At 47.5% G+C, this 24357-nt stretch overlaps 2 protein-coding genes and 1 long non-coding RNA gene across 10 annotated transcripts; 2 read left to right on the top strand and 1 right to left on the bottom strand.

The window, feature by feature from the left end:
• Positions 1-541: 541 nt before the first annotated feature.
• Positions 542-19802, top strand: LOC144003951 (phosphoinositide 3-kinase regulatory subunit 5-like). 6 transcript variants are annotated; one of them, XM_077500702.1, is made up of 18 exons: positions 542-659; positions 746-848; positions 1198-1298; positions 1524-1592; positions 1667-1805; positions 8300-8369; positions 8456-8633; positions 8704-8872; positions 8991-9059; positions 9155-9918; positions 10724-10846; positions 11072-11203; positions 18398-18491; positions 18582-18658; positions 18832-18925; positions 19028-19110; positions 19186-19304; positions 19408-19802. In XM_077500702.1, the coding sequence occupies exons 1-18, from the start codon at positions 657-659 to the stop codon at positions 19550-19552; spliced, it is 2532 nt and encodes an 843-aa protein (XP_077356828.1). In that variant the 5' UTR covers positions 542-656; the 3' UTR covers positions 19553-19802. The 6 variants fall into 6 exon arrangements, 5 of the variants coding, with proteins under 5 accessions (XP_077356828.1, XP_077356834.1, XP_077356866.1 ...); XR_013279142.1 differs by lacking the exon at positions 19408-19802 and having other exon boundaries at positions 18809-18925; positions 19186-19249; XM_077500708.1 differs by lacking the exon at positions 1524-1592.
• LOC144004015 (uncharacterized) lies at positions 5424-6812 on the bottom strand. The gene is made up of 2 exons (XR_013279162.1): positions 6767-6812; positions 5424-5940 (listed from the first exon to the last, which is right to left on the bottom strand). It is a non-coding gene; the product is annotated as an uncharacterized LOC144004015 (long non-coding RNA).
• A 314-nt stretch (positions 19803-20116) lies between the features above and the next one.
• Positions 20117-23919, top strand: mfsd6l (major facilitator superfamily domain containing 6-like). Of its 3 annotated transcripts, none has more exons than XM_077500762.1 (2): positions 20117-20364; positions 21302-23919. In XM_077500762.1, the coding sequence occupies exon 2, from the start codon at positions 21343-21345 to the stop codon at positions 22996-22998; it is 1656 nt and encodes a 551-aa protein (XP_077356888.1). In that variant the 5' UTR covers positions 20117-20364; positions 21302-21342; the 3' UTR covers positions 22999-23919. The 3 variants fall into 3 exon arrangements, with proteins under 3 accessions (XP_077356888.1, XP_077356880.1, XP_077356899.1); XM_077500754.1 differs by having other exon boundaries at positions 20118-20286; XM_077500773.1 differs by lacking the exon at positions 20117-20364 and adding an exon at positions 20386-20538.
• Positions 23920-24357: the final 438 nt, after the last annotated feature.

Here is a 24357-nt window from a genome sequence, read left to right as displayed (position 1 = left end):
TACAGTACATCCTTCCACAATATAGCTAAGACATGTTGTTGCCTCGCAGCGGGCTTTTTCCTGTTTTGATGGACACAGGTCAGGCCACTTTTGTGACCATTTAGTTTGCAGGCCCCCATGTCTTTGTTTGGTAAGCCATTCATCACGAGTCAAGTGACACCTCTACCGCAGCTGGCATTCTGAGACAATAATGTAACATCCGTATGAGTTTCATAGCAATTTCATTTCCAGCTCCATTCATTGTAGATGTGGCGCTTCACTGTAATAAAATGCAATATCAAGCCCATTCCAAGGAGGCAAATGGAAAATTGCAAACATAAGATTTGACTGGTTTTATTATTTGGATCATCATCTCTATTACTAATACTAATGAATGTGTGTGCGTGCGTGTTATCGGACAAACAGGTGTCAAGTAGGAAGTCGTACTTGAAAAGTCATTTCCGTTGCACTTTTGACAGATAAAGATGACAGTCGGCTGCTCCATTTCTGAATGAAAATGAAGAAGTTGTGGCTGGTGTTTTGAGCCAGCCCACTTGGGCAGGCTTGTGAGTCAATGCCTGAGTAGGAAGTGGGAGGCTGCACTGGACATTTTTTCTTCTGCATCTGTTTCTTTCAAGCGAGGCTTTTATTATGTTGGGCTCCAAAAACAGTAGTGAATGGTAAATGTTAGGTTTCATAACAATATAATGTTGAGGGTTTTGTTTATACTTAGAAAAATATGTGACTGCTTTAAATGCAACTTTAGATGATGGAGCAAAACTCGTGCACGGAGGATCGTCTTCAGCATGTCCTTGAACGCTGCCTCTGTGACCTTGAATTCAACACTCCTGATAAGCAACTCTGGAACGGTAGGAACCAACAGGAAAACATGGATTGAATCAAACAACAATATACAGAGATAGAGATGCTGTGATTCGGGTCACAAGTGAGCTGGCGAAAGGTGGGCTACACCCGGTACTGGTTGCCAGCCAGTTGCAGATCACTGAAAAAGAGCCGCTTACAATGTTGAGGTTTTCCATAATAGTCAAAAGGTCGAGTAAAGTCTTTCCTGGCCACTGTCTTAATTTCAAGCTGTACAAATAGGAAACAGAGGAATATGGATGGTACACCAACAACAGGCAAGATGTTTACTGTGTCATCATAGTGAAACCCAAAAAGAGAAATAAGTTGATTGCGTGCTTTTGTCTGTCTGATCAGCCGGGCTGTGCATGAACCGCTGGTGTTTGGAGGAACTGGTGATGAGAGATCCCCACAACTTCCCCTTCCTTCTGCAGACAATTCTCAAGAAAACAAAGGAGGTGAAATGCAACACATCATCAGTAGGGTAAAACTAACCTGTCTCACGACGGTCTAAACCCAGCTCACGTTCCCTATTAGTGGGTGAACAATCCAACGCTTGGTGAATTCTGCTTCACAATGATAGGAAGAGCCGACATCGAAGGATCAAAAAGCAACAACACAATCTTCACATTGGTCAGCACAATATGAGTGATCACGTCGATTTAACTTTCTGTCGTTTATAGGCGCTTGTGCAATGTCAGTATGAGCTAGTGGTGCCTCTTACGCTCCTGTTTTCCTCAACACTCATAAAAGTGAGTGGTTTCCATACAAACCTTATCTATGTAGTTAACACGCAGTTTAATATAATCCATTTTTTGTCCCACAGACTCCTTACCTATACCCAGATTGTGACGTGTTGTTGGAAGCTTACCTGATCTTCCACCATTTCTTATCCTGGCCAGATCCTTACTGCACTGCCTCACAACACCTGCTGAATATCATCTATAATGAGCTCAGAGCACCAGGTACATCTTAGGACAGGGGTGGGCAAACTCGGTGCTCGTGGTCCACGCGGACCACTCCTGCAGGTTGTGGATGTTTCCCTCTTCCAACACTAGCTGATTCCAATCAACAGGATCTTTATCAGGCTTAAAGAGCTTGCTGATGATCTTCAGGTAAGAAACATCCAAAACCTGCAGGTTGAACATGACTGCTCTCCCCTATGGTGAATGGCACCTAAGCATGACAATGCCTTCTGCGTGCGCCAAACGCTGCTGCCATGGACAGACTTCCGCTGATTGCGCCAAGTTTGCACCAGCTTCCAGTAGACGTTATTGACATCACTCAAACGGCGTGTGGCAATTAGTGTTGGTGCTATTGAATTAGACGGTGTTTATCAATCAGTCTTGAGATTTGCATAGAGGTGGCACAATTTCTGCCCAAATATTTGCATATTACCTCATTTAAATACCGTACGCGCAAATATCACTGGCACAACGAGACGCATTTTGCTTGGCTGCACATAGTGAGTGACGCATATGACCCTCTCCAGTTTGTGCAAAAGCCACACAAACCTTGAGTGTATTATATTCGTGGCTTAGAAGTGCTTTTCGTGCAAAAATAAAAAATAAAAATTGCAGAAGGTAGTAGTATGATGGTGAGTTCCAATTTATATACAAACAACCTAGGAGTATGCTGTAGTACCCAAATTGATCTGTGAGAGGCAGCAAGGTGCTATGTTATTCAGACTGTCAGAAAAAAAGCCAGAAGAAAGTAGGAGTAGGAGTAGTAGCGGCGCACACTACTACTCGAAAAAAAAAGTTATATTAAGTCTTGAGTACGGGTGGGCAATATGGTAAAAATGTCACATCACGATTCTTTAAAAATAAATTCACAATCTCGATTTTATCACGATTCTTTTTTCTTCTTCTTTTTTTCTTTTTTTTAAATTTATTTTTATTTATTTATTTTTTATTTTTTATTTTTTACAAATTTTTAGACTAATCGTAGACATCTTAAGCCAACTTTCTGAACAGGTTTCAATTGAAATAGTGCATTTTTTTTTAAATCAAATACTGCAATGAATGTAAACATAAATGGTAATGAACAGCCTCAGTTACTTTAGTTACAGTGCCAACGGTGTATGAACACTGAACAGCGCTTAAAGGGATCGTTCGGCTTTTTTAACATGAATCTCAATTTGATCCTCACTTCCCGTGTGTGCGATCAGCACTGACTTACCCCTGACAGCGTTCTGTGACACCAGTTCTGGTTCGGTGTTGGATGAGAGGAAAATAGTCCAGCAAGCTGGATGTGGTGTCGGAAATAAAGAGTTTTTCTTCTAAAAACTATTTGTTTTCAAAAGTGTGATACATTTCCATCACAATACTCCTTTCCTGAAAAAAGTCAGACGCCATTACCGCCAGCCACTACTTTTCTGTTCATTCGTATCACTGAGCGGCGCCCTGTAGAGCGCTAACCGACGCACTGCAGCCAGCTAGCTGATACTTCCGCCGAAAAGGCAAACAACTTCAGGCGGAAGGATCAGCTAGCAGCAGTGCGTCAATTCGCTGTCTACAGGGCGCCGCGCAGTGATACGAACGAATAGAAAAGTAGTGGCTGGCGGTAATGGCGTCTGACTTTATTCAGGAAAGAGTATTGTGATGGAAATGTATCACACTTTTGAAAAAAAATAGTTTTTAGAAGAAAAACACTTTATTTCCGAGACCCCAGCCAGCTTGCTGGACTATTTTCCTCTGTCCAACGCCGAACCAGAACTGGTGTCACAGAACGCTGTCAGGGGTAAGTCAGTGCTGATCGCACACACTGGAGGTGAGGATCAAATTGAGATTCATGTTAAAAAAGCCGAACGATCCCTTTAACACCACAATAGAAATTGAAAATGTTTTTTCCTCAATAAACTATCGACAAAATCAGTTTGGAATGAATTAGCAAAGTAAATAAAACACGGAATTGAAAAGTAGAAAACACTGTTTACGACAACGTAGTTTACAAATTCTCGTAGGTGCGCGTGTGGGCAACGTTGATTGTGGACCTGTCACGGTGCGGGGAGAGTTGTGTACCCGTCGGCTGTCGGCTCCAAGGTGGCCGCGCTGGCACCGGCGGGGGAGCATCCCTGTGCTGGCCGCGGGCGCAAGCCGGGGGGGACGCATATGGAGAGAAATTTGTGTCTTTATTTTCAATCAAACAAAAAAGGAATTTGCAATCAAAAAAAAAATTCAATCAAACAAAAAGGGGATTTGCAATCAAAAAAAAATTTCAATCAAACAAAAAGGGGATTTGCAACCTCAAATAAATTTTAATCAAACAAAAAAGGGTTTTCATATAAAATAAAAATTTGCAAACAAAAAAAAACATTTCAAACATGGATTTGTATTTTAATAAAATCTTTTGCAAACATTTTTTTCGTTTTGTTTGCGAATCTGTTTTTTGGTTGCGAATCTGTTTTTTGGTTGCGAATCTGTTTTTTGATTGAAACCTGTTTTTTGGTTGCGAATCTTTTTCTGTGTTGTGTGGGCGGGGTCCTCCGTTCAACCGATGATAGAAGCCTTGTCATTGGTCAGCTTGGAAGCCGCTGCGACAACTTTCATTGGTCAGATAGGAATGGGGGTGTGGCAATGTTCGTCTGACTATTTCCTGGTTCATTTTGTCCAGTCGCCGCCAGCATCGAGGTAAATATACCCCCCCCACACACACACACACTTCTAGTTTTCCGTTTTGTTTATCTGACATTTATCTAAAAGCAACCCTTGATCTATCGTTTATCCGGTGATTTGTTCTAACCATTACAATTAACGTAATCACTCACTCAGCATTGCTTAGCCATGTTAGCTAGCTAGGTAACTGATGGTCCGATACATGAGTCAGTCATGAAGCTATGTTGTTGGCAGTCAAAACACAAATATACGACTCATTGGGATAGCGGTTAGCATGAAGGTTTTTTGTTTGGTTTTTTTTAACTCCGAAAGAAACCTTTGCATTCGCTTTACATACAAGCAGGACTGGGAATCGAATTTATTTACACTAGCTGCTTCCCCTTAATTTTGGATGTTTGAAGTAGAGATTAAATTCGTGATAATTCTGTGATTATTATTTATTGGTCCTGGTTGTTTACTGTATGAGTCAGATTGAAACAGAAGGGGAATCTGAGTTGTAGGTGTACTTTTGCAATTACACTGACTAGATTTTTTATTTTAGAGTGCGAGCAGACCAAGGGGTAGAAAATGTAGACATAGCGAGATGCATGTTTACTGTAAGAGGAGCAGGCCAAGGCAGTTTTATTGCTGGTAAAAGCGTACATAACCAGAGGAAAAAACTTTATATGAGTAAAAGTTCTTGGAGTTACTGTAGCTTTCATAAATGTATTTGATATTACAGATCCAGCAAGCTGAAGAGACACTACCCTTGGACCATCACGGTGAACACGGGATCGTTATACCTGACATCCACTGTCGTTTACCTGAGGAAAGACTTGTTGCTTTACGGCAAATCAATCCAAACAAGGAGTCCTTGAGTTTTGGTCGCGTCATTTATTTGCAGACTCTCAATGTTGCTTCTAGTGCTAGTGTCTCGCGGCCCAAAGGGTCATTTAAATTTATGTAAAAAATGAAAATAAATTCCTGTGTAAAACAGTTTGACTTTTATTTCATAAAAAAAAGCATGCATATGAACTAACAACCAGTCAATTATTCAGCATTTTATACAGACATTTTTCTCAAGAAATGATTGGCCTGCCAACAAGAAATCAAGAAAGCTCAGAAAATGAACTGTTAAACTTAAAACAAACATTTTGGTAGGAACAGCCTGTAATTACTCAAAAAAATGAAATGGATGTGATTTTTTTTTTTTGCCCTTTCAATTACACTGTGTCAAATCTGGCATCAAAGGTGATAGCAGTCAGTAGATGTGATTTAAAGGAATGGTAATCACTCATATGAGCAGTTGGAAATGTAATGGTGTTTGTGCAGGGGGTAACATAATGTGTGACCTGGCATTTGTACCTCACAATTGTGGTCAAAGTTTATTGATATTTTAAATTGCTCTCTGTCTGACATAAGCAGGTGCTTGTGGCCCTGCTCAGTTATCCACAGCATCACCTCATGAAGAGAGGTGACCAACCACCAACTTCATCTTCTGCATCTAAAAAGTAAAGAAAAGTGTGCTTGAATTAAGTACCAAACATGTAAAAAAAAAAAACAATTCTGACAAAGTTATGTTTGACACATGTTTTGAACATTATTGAAACAGGAAAACTACAATGAAACAATCACAGGAACTAAATGTATTTATATTACGTAATCTCAGTCACTTCCTCTGTATTTCAAACACCCAAGACATAATAAATGTAGCAGAGGCTACTTATTTCAATGACCAGAACTTCTCATAAGTGATTAATAATTAGCATTTTATTAATGTAATGATGTAATGTAATAAAATAATCATGAATAAGCATAATAACAGCTATCTCAGCAGGCCGTTTATTTGGGCCGTTTCTCGTACCAACAAAACATCACGATTCATGACTAGACTAACCAAAATCAAACGTTTACGTGGCCTGGATCCTAGTAGTAGCAATGTCACCGCTTTGACGGTGCATGAGTTCCCCCTCTTTTTTAACCTGACTCGTACAGTAAACAACCAGGACCAATAAATAATAATCACAGAATTATCACGAATTTAATCTCTACTTCAAACATCCAAGATTTAGGGGAAACAGCTAGTGTAAATAAATTCGATTCCCAGCCCTGCCTGTATGTGAAACAAATGTATGTATGTATGTATGTATCATGTATCGGACCATCAGTTACCTAGCTAGCTAACATGGCTAAGCAATGCTGAGTGAGTGATTACGTTAATTGTAATGATTAGAACAAATCACCGGATAAACGATAGATCAAGGGTTGCTTTTAGATAAATGTCAGATAAACAAAACGGAAAACTAGAAGTGAGGGGGGGGTATATTTACCTCGATGCTGGCGGCGGCTGGACAAAATGAACCAGGAAATAGTCAGACGAACATTGTCACACCCCCATTCCTATCTGACCAATGAAAGTTGTCGCAACGGCTTCCAAGCTGACCAATGACAAGGCTTCTATCATCGGTTGAACAGAGGACCCCGCCCACACAACACAGAAAAAGATTCGCAACCAAAAAACAGGTTTCAATCAAAAAACAGATTCGCAACCAAAAAACAGATTCGCAAACAAAACGAAAAAAATGTTTGCAAAAGATTTTATTAAAATACAAATCCATGTTTGAAATGTTTTTTTTTGTTTGCAAATATTTATTTTAAATGAAAACCCTTTTTTGTTTGATTAAAAATTATTTGAGGTTGCAAATCCCCTTTTTGTTTGATTGAAATTTTTTTTTGATTGCAAATCCCCTTTTTGTTTGATTGAATTTTTTTTTTGATTGCAAATTCCTTTTTTGTTTGATTGAAAATAAAGACACAAATTTCTCTCCATAGACGCAAACCGAGCCGGCCGCCTCCCCGCAACCCCGCGGCTCCGGATCACGTGACCGGGCGGTCGGAGCTCCCGCGAACGTCCGACTCATCTGCGGCCGCGCGCGCCCCCGGCCTCTCGTTCGAACGTCATTTGCTTTGGGGAGTCGTGCGGAACCTCACGGATGCTTCGGGTTCCAGGTGGAGGAGTGGACACATCAGCATTAGCATGCTTACTTAGCATTAGCATGCTAGCATTAACATGCTGACTAGAGGAGTGGAGTAAGTTTGTGTGCGTGTTTGTGTGAGTGAGTGCGTGGAGGGAGGAACAAAACAAACAAACAAAAAAAAAGACTGGATGCATCAAGCATAAACCAACCTTGAGCCCGCATAAATTTAACTGCAACAGCAGCAGCGAACAACGCAAACATTAGCTACTCACCCGGTCCAGGATAAAAGACCTTGCTTTATTTTAAATTTGCATTAAAAAAAAACCTAAATATATCAACTTGGACGGGCTGATCCGGCTCCTTCTCTCATCTGACTTTAACCAATTAAAACGTCTCCAAATGTTACTGTGTTTTCGGCTCATCTTGTACAACCTGCGTTTGTGTCGTCCTTTCCTCTCCTGTTTTCTCCTCCTCCTGTCTCTGTCTGTCTGTCAAGACACGGCAGAGCAGTACTATGCCCCCCCCCCCCCCTTTCTTCCCATCTCCTTCTCTGAGCACGGCCGCTGAGCCACTACGCTTCAGACACGTGAAAAAGAGAGAGCGACATAGGTAGAGAGAGAGAGAGCGAGGAAAAATGACGGAGCCGGCTCTCGAGGGAGGGTGCCGGCTCTCATTGTTCACTTCAAACTTCGTACCGGCTCGTTCGCGACCGACACATCACTACCCTGGCCTACACTGCTCTAAACAGGCCTAAAATACAGGATAATCAAGTACAATCAGGCATATTGTGCTGACCTTGATCATAAATGAGGAAATGGTCCGTACTGTGAAGATGATGATGTACGTCTTTGATGCAGAGAAACAATGAATCTACCTTTGATTTAGGCCTATCATTTCAAAGACTGGTGAAGACCGAGCATGGCATTTCCACTGAAAACCAACACTCTAAAACTGTGTAAGCTCAACCTGACACATGCCGATTGAATGTGCAGTCGAATTAAGAGATTCAGTAATTGCTTTCTTTGTGTACGTGTTTACCAGGATGGTGATTTTAGTGAGTCCAGATGAAGATATTCCCCCTGAGGTCCAGTCAGTCTCCAAGCAGCTGAGTGTAAACCAGCAGTCCAAACGAGACATCACTATCACCCTCATTTTGCACAGCTTCCAGGCGGCTCTGGGCACCAAAATCCACCTGCAGGGACTCCGTGATGCCTTGCAGGTGGCAACAAGCTTCTATTTATCTTTAGATGTGTGAGTTGCAGGGAATTTATTCCTTAATTTTGCTCCAGACAAAACAGCCTGCTGAGCTGGAACAGCTACTGGAGACTGTAACTTGCTGCATGGAGGCAGCAGCGTCCACGGCAGATCTCAGCACTGCCAGAGAGAGTCTTGTACAGACTCTGGATGGGCTCAGAAAAAGGCTGATCCCACCGACTGGGGATGATAACTTGGATACTGGTTAGTACTTTATAGAAGCAGAATGACGTTCATTTTTCTTCTTTTTTTTTACCTGCCTGTCAAGACTGACCTCAAACCTCACCGCTCCTCAGTCTCAGCATCTTTTCGGTCTCATTAGGGCTTGCTGAGACTTTCATGCTGCCCTTTCCTAAATGTCACACCATCTACTGGGAAAACGACAACTTTGGTGACTAACACCTTTTGAACACCTCCACACAAGCACTTAGCAGATACATAAAATCTTAATTTTTAACTCCTGCAACTGCATTTTCCATCTTCCAGACTTTCTCAACAATATTCTCACGAGAGAATGCTACCTGGATTCCCCTCTGGCATGTGTGAAAAGAGATGAGGATGATAGTATTGACATCCAGAAGGAAGAAGTCTTGCAGAGAAGCAAAGCAGATCAGGTGTTGGAGAACCATCCTATCTCCACGGCAATCTCCTTGCCGTCCGGTCACTCTCCGTCTTCAAGCTGCTCAGTGTCCACAACACGTGGCTCATCATTTGTGAAAAGTGACCTCAGTGAATTTCTGCCACATGAGGACACAGCTGAGGGACAAAAGAGTCAGTCAAAGTATAGAAAGAAGCCCAAGAAGAAATCCAAAAGCCTCATAGGCTTGGAGCACTTCTCCGCGTTTTTCAAGAACCCGCGCAATCTTGGGGCACCATTCAAACAATCTTTATCTAACCTAGATCAACACCTGCAACCATTTACTGGGTCCTGTCCTCTCACCGGCGAAGATCCTCTCTCCCCACGGAAGCATCTTTGCATCCGCAGAAGGCCCATCCTGAGCAGCGGGGAAAACGACGTGCCACAGCCGGCAACACTGGTGCGAGTACTGGTGTTCGGTCGGGACAGAGAGGCCGGACGACTGGCGAGGGCGTACAGCGACCTACAGCAGAAAGAGGCCAAATGTCCGCAACTCACCAAGATCTGCAAGTTGCAGTTTTACTTTGTTCCCTCGAAAAGGACATTTACGGGAAATGTGAGAGAGACACAGTCGTCAAATGAAACAGGATGTTCAACTAAAGCTGCTCCTGTGGTGAGATCACCTGTTGACAACTTCTCACTCCTAACCACTGCATTTGGTACCTTTTCAGCTTTGACTAAATCCCAATTCACACTGGCTGCGGAAAGGACGCGGTGCGTTTTCCGTACGGCTTCCGCAAGGATTGCAATTCACGCCGCGTGTGTTGCGTGTCCGGAAATCTGCTCCCGACAGACCGCAAGATCACGTGGGGTTCACGCTGGAAAGTTGAGTTCACCCCATAACAACCGTGTATATAGAGTCCTATTTGTAAACAATAGCCACGCTTGCCTGTTGTCACATCGATATGCTTTTTGGACATTATTTCTGGGACTTCTAACATGGCTGTTCTACCATGGGTAAGTAAGTACATTTTGTGTTTAAATAGTGTTAATTTGTCATGTTTAATTTATTCTGAGCGCATTTTTTGTCTTAAATGTCCGACTCAAGTCATGCTATGAAGCTAGATGGTTTCCCTCTCAAAAAAACAAAAACAAAAACAAGTTCGCAAACGGTTTTATTTTAAAATATACCCTGATGCGAGACGCCCGATTTCCTGTCCGGCTCGTGTAATTTCTTCAACTTCACGGAATTCCGCCTGCGGCGTCCGGAAGAAATGGAACGCTTGCGGAAACCTTCCGCATCGCAGCAGTCGTTCCGCACCGCAGACACACCGCACCGCAGCTGTTGTGAATTGACACGTAGACTTGAATGCATTCTATCCTTGCGGCATCCGTACGGCCGCCATACGAAAAATGCACCGCGTCCGTTCCGCAGCCAGTGTGAATTGGGTTTGATCCCCCTCGCATCTTGTTGGCAGCCTAATGGTATTTCCCAAGATAACAGCACCACAGATTTATCCCAGATGTTGGGAATGATGGACCCCTGGTATGATCGAAGTGTCCACAGTCTGCTCAGTCTCTCTTCAGACGTCCTTTGCCAGGTAATCGCACTGAAACCGTAACTGCAGTCTGCTTCATTCAGTCACATTATGAAGACCCAGATGGTTTTCACAACACGCTGTACGATCAGTCATAATGAAGGTAATGAAATCCACCTACTAGCACCACCTGTTAGGGAATGGGGGGGACATTAGTGTTGTTTAAGTGGACTACAGAAATAGAGTATATAATATTGAATGTGCATTTCTATGTTGTATGCGTTTCAGCCTGCATGGAAGGAAGACAGTGTCTCAGAGAACAAAGGCAGAAAGGGGCATCTTCCCTTGATGGCTGACTTGGTTCTTTACTACTGTAGACATGCAAACCAACCTGTCCTGGTGCAGCTGTACCGGGCTGAGGTTAGTAGAAAATGACACAGCAAAAGTGTCAGTGAGCTGGTTGTCAAGGCAACGTCCCAATCAAATGTTTTAGATTTGAATCTCGGCTCTGACCTTTCTTTGTGGAGTTTGCATGTGTTCCCCGTGCTTGCATGGATGATGGTACTCTTGACTCCATCCACAGACCAAAAAAAACAAACCCAAAAAATATGCATGTTAGAGTGTGAATGGTCGGTTGTCTATTTGTGCTTCGAGCACATTTATATTTTTAAACGACCGTCACAGTTTCAGCAGTTTCATTCACACGTTAAAAGGCCATACCTCCTCCGTCCACTAGGAGGCAGTGTTTCTGTGTCCATAGAACAGGACTGAGCAATCGAAAGTTACAACTGTAACTACGGTTCTATGAGTCCCGGACGACCGCCAGAAGGCGGTGCTTTAAGCACTGAATGTTCCTTTCGCGCATGCGCAGTTCGAGTAATGCATACCAAATTAGTCACCTGTGACGCCTGGGTGACCCTAGAAGGGTATAAGTTCCGGTGTCACCCAAGGTTCGTTTCCTACGGAATCTTCTCGCGTGAACACGAGGATTCCGAGCGACAGGACGCCCTGGCGGTTGTCCGGGACTCATAGAACCGTAGTTACAGTTGCAACTTTCGTTCTATTTCGTCCCTCCCGACCGCCAGAAGGCGGTGCTTTAAGCACTGAATGACTAATACCGGCGTAGTCGCGAGGGATCTCAGACACAAACCTCACTGAGTAGCCCCAGCAGGACCCAAAATCACGCCAAGCGGATGGGGAGAGGCGACATCCACGCTACAAAACCTGGAGAAGGTGCAAGGCGTCGCCCATGAGGCAGCAGCACAGATATCCTCCAGGGAAACACCCCTCAGGGCGGCCCAAGACGTGGCAACGCTCCTGGTGGAGTGACAGCGCACCCCTGACGGCAGGGGGCGGCCCGACAGCAGGTAGGAATGGCGAATGGCATCCACGACCCAGTGAGACAAGCGCTGCTTGGAGAAAGCGGAGCCCTTGGTAGGACCACCATAACAAACAAAAAGCTGGGCAGACGTACGAATGCCCGCCGTAGCGTCAATGTAACACTGCAAGGCTCTCACCGGACACAAGAGCTCCGGCCTGTCCCCGCCATCAGCAGGAGTGGGTACATAACATTTAAGCCGTAGAGGCTGGTTAGAACGATAGCCAGACAACACCTTGGGAATGAAGGCAGGGTTTGGCCACAGAGTGACGCCGGCGCCATCCGGGTGCCATCGCAGGCATTCAGGGCTAACCGATAAAGCGTGTAGGTCGCTGACGCGCTTGGCGGAGGCAACGGCGAGCAAGAGTGCAGTCTTGCGCGACACCCACAGAAGGTCCGCCCTCGCCAGGGGCTCGAAGGGAGGCCTGCACAGGCCGTCCAGCACCAACTGCAGATCCCACGCCAGAACCCGAGGAGCCGGGCGGGGACGAAGACGCAGAGCCCCTCTGAGGAACAAGGACACCAGCTCGTGGCGCCCCACGGAGCCGCCATCAGCACCAACATGCCGGGCAGAAATAGCTGCCACATACACCTTCAGAGGCGACTGAGACCTGCCCTTCTCCAAGAGGGACTGCAAGAAATCCAGGATGGTGGGGATGGAACACGAAACAGGGTCCACCCCGTGTTCTCCGCACCACGCCACAAATAACTTCCACCTGTTGGCATACTGTAGCCGAGTGGACGGTGCCCTCGCATTAAGAATGATCCGCGTGACACTCTGTAAAGCCGGTCAGCAGCGGTTGGGGCCCCTCAGTGGCCAAACACACAAGCGAAGGCGCCGAGGGTCGGGATGCCAAACCCGACCTCCCTGTGGAGACAACAGGTCCTCCCTGTCGGGGAGACGCCATGGCTCGCCGGAGCACAGTTGACGGAGCAGGGGGAACCACGTCCGGGCCGGCCAGAAGGGGGCCACCAGCAACAGCGTGTGCCCCTCCTGAAGAATTCTCTGAAGCGTCAGCCATATCAGAGGGAGCGGCGGAAAGGCGTAGAGAAGGCACTCCGGCCACGGCTGCGCCAGTGCATCCAGACCCAGAGGGCTGGTGGCCTCGCTCAGAGAAAACCAAAGTGGGCAGTGGGTCGAGTCCTCGGAGGCAAAGAGATCGACCGCCGTGCCGAAGCTGCTCCAAATCATGCGCACCACCTCTGGGTGGAGGCGCCACTCTCCCGGAGGAGGACCCCGACGGGAGAGAGAGTCCGCGAGCTGGTTCCGAACCCCCGGCAGATAGGTGGCCCGTAGACTGGCCAGACGGGGAGCAGCCCACCTGAGAAGGTGCTGGGAGGTCTCCAACAGACGGGCGGACCTGACGCCGCCCTGATGGTTTATGTGAAACACGGTCGTGGTGTTGTCCGACTGTATGAGAACATGCCGTCCGCTCAGGTATGGCAAGAAGTGCATGAGTGCCAAGTGCACTGCCCGAAGCTCCAGCACATTGATGTGATCGACCCTGTCGCGCACAGACCAACTTCCTTGAGCCGTCCTGTGCTGCCAGACAGCACCCCAGCCCGTGAGGCTGGCATCCGTGGTGGGGGCCACACCCAGCGGGACGCCGCTCAATAGAAAAGCCCTCTCCCTCCAAGGTGCCAGGGCGAGGAGGCACCGACGGGACACCCTGAGCCTCCGGTGGCGGTGCCACTTGGCGTCCAAGTGGAAGCCGTTCAGCCACCTCTGTAGTGGGCGCAGTGTCAGCAGACCCAACGGGACCACAGCCGTCATGGACGTCAGCTTGCCCAAAAGCCGCAAGTAGGCGACGTAAGGCAACAGCCTGCCCCCTCGAAAGAGAGCGAGGAGGCGAAGAACATCGTCGACTCGGTGAGGAGATGGGTGGGCTCTCATAACCGTGGTGTCCAACGTCACACCAATGAAGTCCATCCGCTGAGAGGGGACCAGAGAGGACTTGGGCAAGTTGACCCTGATACCCAACCGGGCCACATGAGACAGGAGATCGGAGGTGTCCCGGATCACCTGAGCCCGCGACGGCGCGCAGAGGAGCCAGTCGTCGAGGTACGGCAGCACCTTCATGCCCACAGACTGCAGGGGCGCCAGAGCAGCCTTCACAAACCGAGTGAAGACCCGCGGAGCGAGGGAGAACCCGAAAGGGAGCACACAGAACTGCCAGTGACGGCCTTTGTAGGCAAAACGGAGAAATCGACGGTGTCGAGGTGCGATGGGGACGTGGAAGTTAGAGTCCTTCAGGTCTATAGACGTGAACCACTCCCCCTGGGCGAGCGACTGCAAGTCGTTCGTGGTTAGCATGTGGAATGGCAATACCTTGAGATGTCTGTTGAGCCCCCTCAGGTCCAGTATCGGTCGGTATCCACCGGTCTTCTTTGGGACAAGGAAGTACGTCGAGTAGAAGCCCCCGGGCTGTGCCAGGGGGTCCATGGCCTCTATCGCGTCCTTGGCCAGGAGGGCGGACAGCTCCTGGTCCAGAGCTGAGGATTTTGCCGGGTCGGCGATGAGAGTCACCCTGACCCGACAGGAAGCAGGAGGCCGGCGTCGGAACTGCAGCTCGTACCCGTGGGTCAAGATGGAGACCACCCATGGGTCCGAGGCACGAGCAGCCCAGTAACTGAGCTGCTGGTGGGAAAAATGTCCGACGGCCGGCCCCAAGGCCTCAGTCCCTGGCCCTCCGGCCCCTAGGGGCCCGAGAGGGACGGTGGGTGGGGCCTGCAGCCCGTGGTTGCCCTGAAGGCAAGCGGGCGGAGGAGCGAAAGTCCCCGGCGGGCCTCTGCGGGGGTCGCCGGGTGCCATAAGCCTCGGCAGGCCGGGGCTGAGGAAAGCGATGAAAAGCAGAGCGTGCCCCAGGCCTAACCTGTTGGGGAGGCAGGGCCCTATTGAGGCTGGAAAGCTGCTTCCTGGTCTCATGAGCCTTAACCGTCCTTTCCAGTGCACCCACAGCGGCAGAACCAAAAAGCTCCCCCGGCTCCACAGGAACACCACGGAGGGCCCTCCTAGAGGCCTCCGACAAGGGGGACTGCACGAGCCACACCTGGCGGCGCGCCTGCACTAGGAAGGACATGAGTCGGCCGTGTCTCCTAGTCATGAGGGCAAAAGCCTGGAGGGCTGCATCACTGAAGGACACAGCAGCCTCCACGCTGTCCGCTTGCAGGGATGTAGAGAGAGCAAGCATGAGGTGAGCCAAAGAGTTCTCAATGCGACCAGCACGTGCACCAGCGCCATAGGCCCGTGTGAGAAGGTCGTCAGTCACACGACATTGGGGTCGAGGACATCGCACAGATGGCCGAAGGGTCTCCTGCGGGGACACAATGAGGGATGCGACAGCTGGCTCCACAGCAGGCATCCGGTCCAAGCCAACACTAGCAGCACCGTGCATAGCTGCTAAATCACGGCCATCAGCCGAAGGACGGGAGAGAGCCCCAGGATCCCTCCAGCAAGCATGTAGTTCCCGCAGATAGTCCTCAGATGCGGGGACAGAAAAGGCCAAGGAAGGGCGCCTGCGCCGGAAGAAAGCGCTCTCAGACGCCGATTGAGCCTGTGGAGGCACCTCCAAATGCAGGAGGTCCAAGGCATTGCGCAGGACAGCCCGTATAGAACCATCCCCCGCCTCACTGGACGAACTCTGAGCGGACGCTGGAGAGTTTGGTCCCAAAACCACAGACCCCGGGTCACGGTCGTCGTCATGAAAAAAGGAAGCCGAAGCTGCCAAGGAAATGGCGTCCTCCTCAGGAGGAAGCACTGGCATGGGCGGGGTGGATGGTCGCGGCATGGGCGGGGTGGATGGTCGCAGCACGGGCAGGGCAGGTGGTCCCAGCCCCCCCGTAAGTGTGGGAGGGTGACGGTCCCGCAGAAGAGATCTCACCTCTGCCAGCTCAGCCTGAAGGTGCCCAACCTCCGAAGCGAGTCGTCGCTGCGCCACCCTTTTCCTGGAGGGGGGCATGTACAGCAGAGGACACACCGAGACGTTTCCGGCGCCTCGGTTGGGAGAACGACAGATGACCCAGTAGACTGGGGTCACTGACACCAGGACTGCAGGCCCGGCCATCCCCGGCACGGTCAGAAACAAGACACCTCGGGCAGCGATCGTCCAGGACATTGGAGGCCTCCAAGAGGATACCACAGTCCACGCAGCAACGGGAGTCCTCCATTGTGAACACAAAGAGGCCCAAACAGCCATGAGCGGGAAGCTGAGGGAAGGGGGCGCGAGCGCCACCTGCACAGCAGACCCACACCGAGCAGCCGACGCATGAGTCGGGGCAAACAGTAAGCCGGTAAAGCAGCGATAAGCCGAGGGAAGGGGGCGCGAACGCCACCTGCACAGCAGATGCACACCGAGCAGCCGACGGAGGGCGGGGGCAGACAGCCAGTTGTCAATAGTAGCGATAAGCTGAGGGAAGGCGCGCGAACGCCACCTGCGCAGCAGACGCACACCGAGAAGCCGACGGAGGGCCGGGGCAGACAGACAGTCAGTTGTTAATAGTAGCGATAAGCTGAGGGAAGGCGCGCGAACGCCACCTGCGCAACAGACGCACACGGAGCGGCCGACGGGCAGCGGCGGCGAGAGGGGCAGACAGCAGTCGCGAAAGCGGCGACAAGCTGAGAGAAGGGGCGCGAACGCCACCTGCACAGCTGAAACCAGGTGCGCACCGCAGGCGGGACACGCACAAGAGTAAGTAAGACAAACAATCGAGCGAGAAGCGCGACGCCGTAAGCTGGGAGCGGGGACGCTGACGCTGCCCTCACCAGCAAAGGCACAAAAAGAAAAGCAACAACCAAACGGCAACACCGTCGGAGAAAGCGGCGCTAATAAACCGAGAGAAGCGCTAACGCTGCCAAAGCCAGCGGAGGAAAAAATAGGGTAAACCACGAGCCGTGGTAGCCAGGGCGCTAACGCGAAGCGAGCCACACAAAAAAAACTCAAAACACCGCAGTAAACGCGGAAATTAGACCGCAAAGTAGACAACAAGTAGTCAATAACCTTACCCCACGGGAGGTTAGAATACGCGACCACATCGGGTCACAAACGAAGGAAAGAAAAACACCGTCGCCGCAGCCTTTGGAGGGCGAACTACGCAGCTCCGACCGATCCGGTCACAAGGCTCCAAGCGGCGCGGTCAAGAGGATAAATACAAATCCCAATTCTTAAGCCTAATTTATGCCTCCACGTTTGCTCTCGCGTCGATGAGCGCCGTCGATCACATGATCGACGCGAGCCATGAATTTTAAGTGCTGCGTCGCTCGTGGCCGGCCGACGTGCACACGTCGCCAATCCTTGGACGCACGTCGATGGCGGGGCGTCGCTCGCTTCTGATTGGTCCGTTCGATGGCGTTTTTTCTTTTTTTTCTCTCTCTCTCTCTCCCCGCCCCCCGCCCAGATAGTTTCCGTGAAGGCAACTGGCGGCGCAAATCGACTTCCCTGCTCGGAGACCACGGCTGTGCATGTGGATATGTGCCTGGGACGAGAGGCGGAAAACAACAATAACAAAAAATAAAAAAAATAAAAAAAACTGTGTTCGCTAAGCGCACGGCTGTTGTGTTTTGGCGAGTTTACGGCCGACACCGGTGCAAATTGGCAATAATTAATTGCCACGGTGATGAACTTACTCTCCCCCCGGCTTTGTTTCGTGTTTCTGAATTAAATTGAACTTCCTGAATCCGTCATAAAATGCAGAGGAATCGCCACTCTGTGGCGGCCCAGCCATAGCGACAGCGGGACTTGGTGTGAAACTCCAGCAGACACCGATGTGTATTGCGCACAAGTCGGAAGGCAAACGCACGAGCGGAGCTCCAACGTGACGCCTCGACGCGAGCCTCTCGCAGAAGCATACTGAGGCCTTTACACTCTTCGAAAATGTGTCGTATGCATACGTCACGCGAGAAGAAAAGAGGAAACGAACCTTGGGTGACACCGGAACTTATACCCTTCTAGGGTCACCCAGGGGTCACAGGTGACTAATTTGGTATGCATTACTCGAACTGCGCATGCGCGAAAGGAACATTCAGTGCTTAAAGCACCGCCTTCTGGCGGTCAGGAGGGACGGAATAGAACTCCTGTTATCGATTTAAAATTGGAAATTGAAAAACGAAACATGCGCTTGTTTTACATTTTCACATTTCACCAATATATTTAGGTGAAATGCAGAAATGTAATGGATTCACTCAATGATTAATCAGTTTGGAATGTGTGTACCTCCCTAATTTAATTTAATCTTCACAGCTGACCCTGGCTGGCGGAGAGAAGAGAAGTGAAGTATTTATTCATTCTGTAGAGCTTGGACACACGGCTGCAACCAGAGCAGTCAAAAACATGGGTGAGTCACACACTGTGACATGCAAAAGCAGACATACGCTTGACAAACAGAGCCCATTAAGAAACAAAGTACATGTCATTGTCCTTACAGGTGCTGCCAGCAAAAGGTTTGGAATTTATGAAGAGTGCGAGGCTGCCCCCTTAACACTAAGTGTTGCCTATAATAAGGTGCTAAAATGAAGTGGACAATACATGATCTTTGGCCTACTTTGAGAAAATCGTAGCCCGGGCATGTTCGTTAAATTACGTCCCTGGGAACTGTTTTGAATGATGATGAATGAATGATTTAAACATTGAGCGGCTATATTTTTCATCCAGCTCAGTTCATCCAATGGTTGCAGGTGGCCTGCAGCGGAAGGAGTCAATGGACCCAAGCAGAAATGCTTTGCACATCTGTAAATATTCACAAAGTCTCCAGGAAAGCTGAACATTTAGGTGTGCTACATCAGTCTATTTAATATACTTCTTTTTTTTTCTTTTTTTTTTATATTTTCATTTTGTAACATTTTTAAGTGTATTTGAATCCTCTCTATCAAGGGTCTAGAAGTGAGAGCTTGTGGCTGTCAGTGACAGAACTCACAAAGAAACACTGCCCCAAGTATAAAAAGAGCAACAGCCAGGTGAATGTTTTATCTAATACATTGAAAATAACACATCTTATTTTCTTACCAATACAATTTAAATCCCTCTGGTAGCATTCCTCGAAATCAGATGTGAACATCAACAGAGTTGAGGTCAGCAGTGGGAAACCTGGGACAACCTTTGCTGTGTGTCTAGATCAAGACGAGAGGAAATTCCTGCAAAGTGTCACCAGGTACTACGAAGGCCGTCACACATAGATTATTTACATCATGACAAGAACTATCCGTGTTCAACTCTTGACCATTTGAGGCTTCTGTACATGTCTGTGTCCTTAGGCTCGAGGTGTCTTTGTGCTGTAAACCGGGAAGCAGTTCCGACTGGAAGTACAAGCCTTCACCAGGCCAAGTCCAGCCTCTGAACCCATCTTACTGCTCCATGCTTTGCCTTCCCTTCATCTCTTTCTCTGCCTCACATACCTGAAAACCCCTTGAAACAACAATGGCGACCAAAGCAAGGAGATACTGATGGATTTATTTAAAAAAAAACAAAAAAAAAAAAAAAAAAAAAACTGCAACAATAAGGCCAATATTGTTAGGCAGCTCTGTTTCAGGTTTATTTTGTAACCTAGGCAGGGTGTGGAATCTATTAGCATAGTAGTAGTCGGAGGAGCAGTACTTCCGAGTTCTATATATAGTTTTTAAGTGATACATTAAAAAAGATGTCAAGCTCATTGTTTTTTTGTGTTTGTTTTATGTTTATGGCATTATGCGTTATTTACACAGTTTGTCTTACAATAAAAGTATTTTTCAATTAATTTAATTCATCTTGGATATTGTATATGTGAATGCTTCACTTGTTTGACTTCAGTGGAAGCAGGAAAGGGTACACAAAATGTACAACTAGGTTGTGTATTCACAATTGTACTAACTAAACCCATCTTCAAACAGTTCATGCACGTATAGTATGGTGACAAGTAACTGTCATTCACAACTAAACTCTATTGGATGCCAAACGTTTTTACTTCGCCATCCGTGCCTGAAGGGGTCGCTGCAGCCTCACAAACTATTGTCCAGGTGTACTGTACGTTGCCGAACAAGTGTTTGAGCAAACTGGGAACAGGTGGAGGTAAATAGTTGTAGAAACGTCCCACTTCGTGATGGAATATGCACAGTACACCTCTTTAAGAAGTGTGGTGAGGAAGAGATGGAACTAAGGTACAACATCTTGAATGTTTTTGTTTTATAATGTGGAGGTGACGTGGACGCGTGCTCCAAGTCTCGATAACCGAACTGGTGCGTCCAGCCTGACAGGTGTTGCATGGTGACTGAAGAGTTCCTTATTGCTTTAGACAGTATAAAATGAACCCTTTCGCTTTAGTGATTTTTTTTTTTAACTTAGTTCGAATTCATATAATTTAAGCGTCTATATACGTGTATTGTACGCGTACTCGACGGACACTTCATCAGGTACAAAAAAATGTCTTTATGAAGATAATGATCAGTTTTTATCTTGTCGGAGAGGTATTGGTTTTAAGTTTACATTTGTGATTGCATGTGCGCCATACTTTGAACTTTTGTGTACATTTTAGAACCTGACATTTTTTGCATTGTTTCTATTTTTTTTAATAACTTTATTTAGAGTATAAATACAAGTAAATGTTTACGTCTCGTAGAATGTATGCATCACAGTAAGAAAAGTCAATTAATTTCAGTTTTTCAATTCAAAATGTGAATCCATATACAGTATAGGAAATTGCTTTTCAGAAGGAGTTATTTGGCTTTTTTCTTTTTAGTATTTTAATTTGTTGAGATGGCGAATTTTCATTTCAATTTTCATTAGCTGCACACTCTACTAATAATTAGACAAAAAAAATAGTCAAAACATTTCATGCTAGTGAATCTAAGTATTTGTCACTTTTGAATTGAATTTCTGAAATATTCATAATAAATTATATTTTTACACAATGTTCTAGTTTATTGAGGCAAAGTAAGTAATGCTTGGTCTAATAGTGTTGAAAATAATACAGTAAGAATGTCAAAATGTGTAGTTTTTTTGTGGGATAGAATAATATTCTCCATTGTTTGGAGGTTTGCAGGTATGTGCACCCGCAGTGATTATATTGTGAAAAAAAATATGCTGGTATGAGATTTTGAAATGTCTTTACTATTTTCAAGGGACATTTTATTCAGCTGCTTGTTTTCCTCACACATTTCTCTGTGTGTCTTTTAGTTGCTCCATGTGAAGCCATTTAGGCACTCAAGAAGTGAGCCATGAAGAAGACCAAGCAGATCAACATCAAGCAGACCCTCGTTCTGGCGAGAGCCTTTCACTTCCTGCACTCCTGCGCCAAATCCTGCCTGCTCCCCTTCCTCACACTGTACTTCAGACAGCTGGGCCTCACTCCTGAGATGACAGGCATCATCATGGGAACCAAGCACCTCATATCACTGTTGTGGCAGCCCCTGGCCAGCCTGCTTGCCAGGATATACAACAGAAGGCGAGTGGTGATAAACGGCTCTGTGGTGTGTTCGGCCGTGGTCGCACTAGTTGTGCTTCTTTTTCCGCCGGTAGATCTGCAAGCGCACATCAACGCCTGCAATGGGTCAAATGTTCGAAGCACTCCGTCCCCCGTAGAGCCTCACCCACAAGTCACCTTTCCTGCTAACGGAACATCTGCTGCAGTCGGCAGAAGTTCACAGCGTCCTGTGATAAGAACAAACAGTACAGCGGAAGTAAAGGACAAAAGCTCTGTCGAGTTCCACACGACGACCCGCGCCTTGGTGAGACAGAAGAAGTCCCAAATCAAACGGGATACAGAGGAACATAAAGAGGAAGGTCAGTTAGGTTTCCTGTCGAGCCTTAAGGGGATGGACGTTCAACACCAGCTGTTCTTCTTGATACTTATTACGGTGTCTGTATGGGAGCTGGTGGCAGCCCCTCTCGAGTGGACAGCTGACGACGGCCTGTACGATTATCTGGATTTTGCCGACGCTTCCGACCGCTACAGCAGCGCCGGGGTGTGGCCTTTACTGGGAGCCGCATGTGGCGTTGGAGGGGCGGGGCTGCTGGTCAGCCGCTTAAACTGCTTGATCGCCGGCCACACCTCCAGGAGCGCCGCGCACTTCTTCTGCTACGCCGGCGCGTCGGCGCTGGCCTTGCCGGTTACGGCCTTCCTCCCGCTTTACCGCAACAAGCATCACGGCAAGGCCAACCGACTGCTCAAGGCCATTCGGCTGGTGCGCGGCTCCCGGCGCGCGCTGCTCTGCGCCGTCACCGCCCTGCTGGTGGGGGTCTCCCGCTCGGCCGTGGACAACTTCCTCTTGTGGCAGATGCAGGATCACGGCAGCAGCGAGCTGCACATGGGGGTGTGTCTCAGCCTGGCCTTGCTCTCCCAGGCCACCTTCCCGCCGCTGGCCGTCCGACTCACCCGACTGCTGAGCTCGGGAAAGGTGCTTGCGCTGGGGGGAGCCACCCTTGGATTACAGTGTTTGTATTACTCTTTCCTGTGGGGACCGTGGGCTGCGCTGCCGGCTCAGTTGGTGAGCTGTTTGAGCGGCGGAGCCTTCTGGTGGGCTGTAAAGTCGCAGAGCGACGATGTGGCCACACCGGGAAGTGAGAGGAGCGTCAAGAGACTCTACGATGCCTTGTCTTTAGACTTGGGGAGTGCACTGGGAAGTTTGGCCGGAGGCTACGTGGTCCGCTGGTGTGGGCTGGCGTGGCTCTTCAGAGGCGTGGCGGTGGCGCTGACGCTGTGGTGCATATGCCTGCCGATGCTGCAGTGGAACGCCCCCCACCAGTACAGGATCAACTATTCTCGCCTTTTGGCGGCAGATGCCAGCGAGGCCAGTGACTCGGAGTCCGAGCAAGAGAGAGACTGGCTGGATAAAGCGATGGACGACGACTACGGAAGGAGGCTAAACCGCTGATTTTGTGACATCAAAGAAAATGAATGCACCGAAGTGTAATGTTCAACACAAAGTGAACAATACAGAACATTGTCACCCAGTATGGACAAAACAATTCAGCCCAGACCACGTTGACTCTCTTGCAGACAAAAAGCAATGAAAATCTGCCAGTAATTGGCACCTCCTCCAAAAAGAGGCTTTTAATTGCCTGTACAGTTGTTCTCATAAATTTACATACCATGACATAATTTGTAAGACGTGTGCCATCTTCCTTAAAAGGAAAAATGAAGTGAGCAGGCAAAACCCATTTTTCGTTCAGATTAAACAAGAACAGCACAATCGTTAACCCTTTCTTGCATGACCTATGTACCACTTCTGCAACAAAACATAGAATTTAAGAAAATAATATGTTATGTAATAACATCTTATGCTGTCCCCTAAATTGTCAACGTTTCACAAATTCTGCCAGGGTATGTTAACTTCGAGGATTGCAGCAAAACAGTGTTTGTGTCAAAGAGAAACTCCTCAACTCATATCAACATAATTTTGTTAACACAAAAAAATCAGATGAGTTTTTCAGTGAACAGAGCATAGGTTAAAAAAATAGGGGACTTTCTCCTTTTCTGTGTCTGTTATATTATGGAGTGGAGGCATAAACTGTTATTGATGAGTGAATTTACACAAGTCGTTCATCTTTGGACAAACACGCTAGCAGGGCTGTATAAAAGGCGAGGAAGGGAATCCGCTCACTGAAATGCAAACACAAGTTAAGACGTGTGCACAAGGCAAAGTTAAACAACTGGTGTCCTGTTATGCCACACCCACTTGGCACCTCGTCTAACTGCTGGTGAATTTTGACTGAGGTGACATTTCTTAATGTCTTATTTTGAAAGTTCTGTACAGTATTTGTGTTGAACAGTAAATTGCTTTGTTCAAAAACAAGTCTTTTCTCCTTGCCTCTTGTGTTGCTATGAATAAATGAACACCACTCTCCAAGGATGTCAGCATACAATGGTTGCAGATCCTGAAGTCAACAGTTGTAGGCTGCACTTGCTGAACATATGGTGAGCTCCTAATTGCCTGATGTGCAAAACCAAGTCATCCATATTATGTTGTTTACAGTGAAACTCAATCAGGTAATTCTGATGAAAAAGCCAGGTCCGTTTGGGAAAATGTCGTTGTGCTTAGAGCTCAGTTGACTGATAAAACAGCAGGTGTCTCACCATTTTCTTTTTTTCAAACTGTGAAATGGCACAGGCTTGCAACCTGTACGCATGCTACTTCCTGTTTGTGCACAATTATTAAAATCAGGCCTCTGCTCGGCTAAATGTTAGGTTTTTTTCTTTCCTTTGTGTGTGTGTGTGTGGGGGGGGGGACAAA

The sequence above is a fragment of the Festucalex cinctus genome, chromosome 1, assembly GCF_051991245.1.
Source record: "Festucalex cinctus isolate MCC-2025b chromosome 1, RoL_Fcin_1.0, whole genome shotgun sequence".
NCBI classification, from domain to species: Eukaryota; Metazoa; Chordata; class Actinopteri; order Syngnathiformes; family Syngnathidae; genus Festucalex; species Festucalex cinctus.
This window is presented reverse-complemented; position numbering and strand designations above follow the sequence as displayed.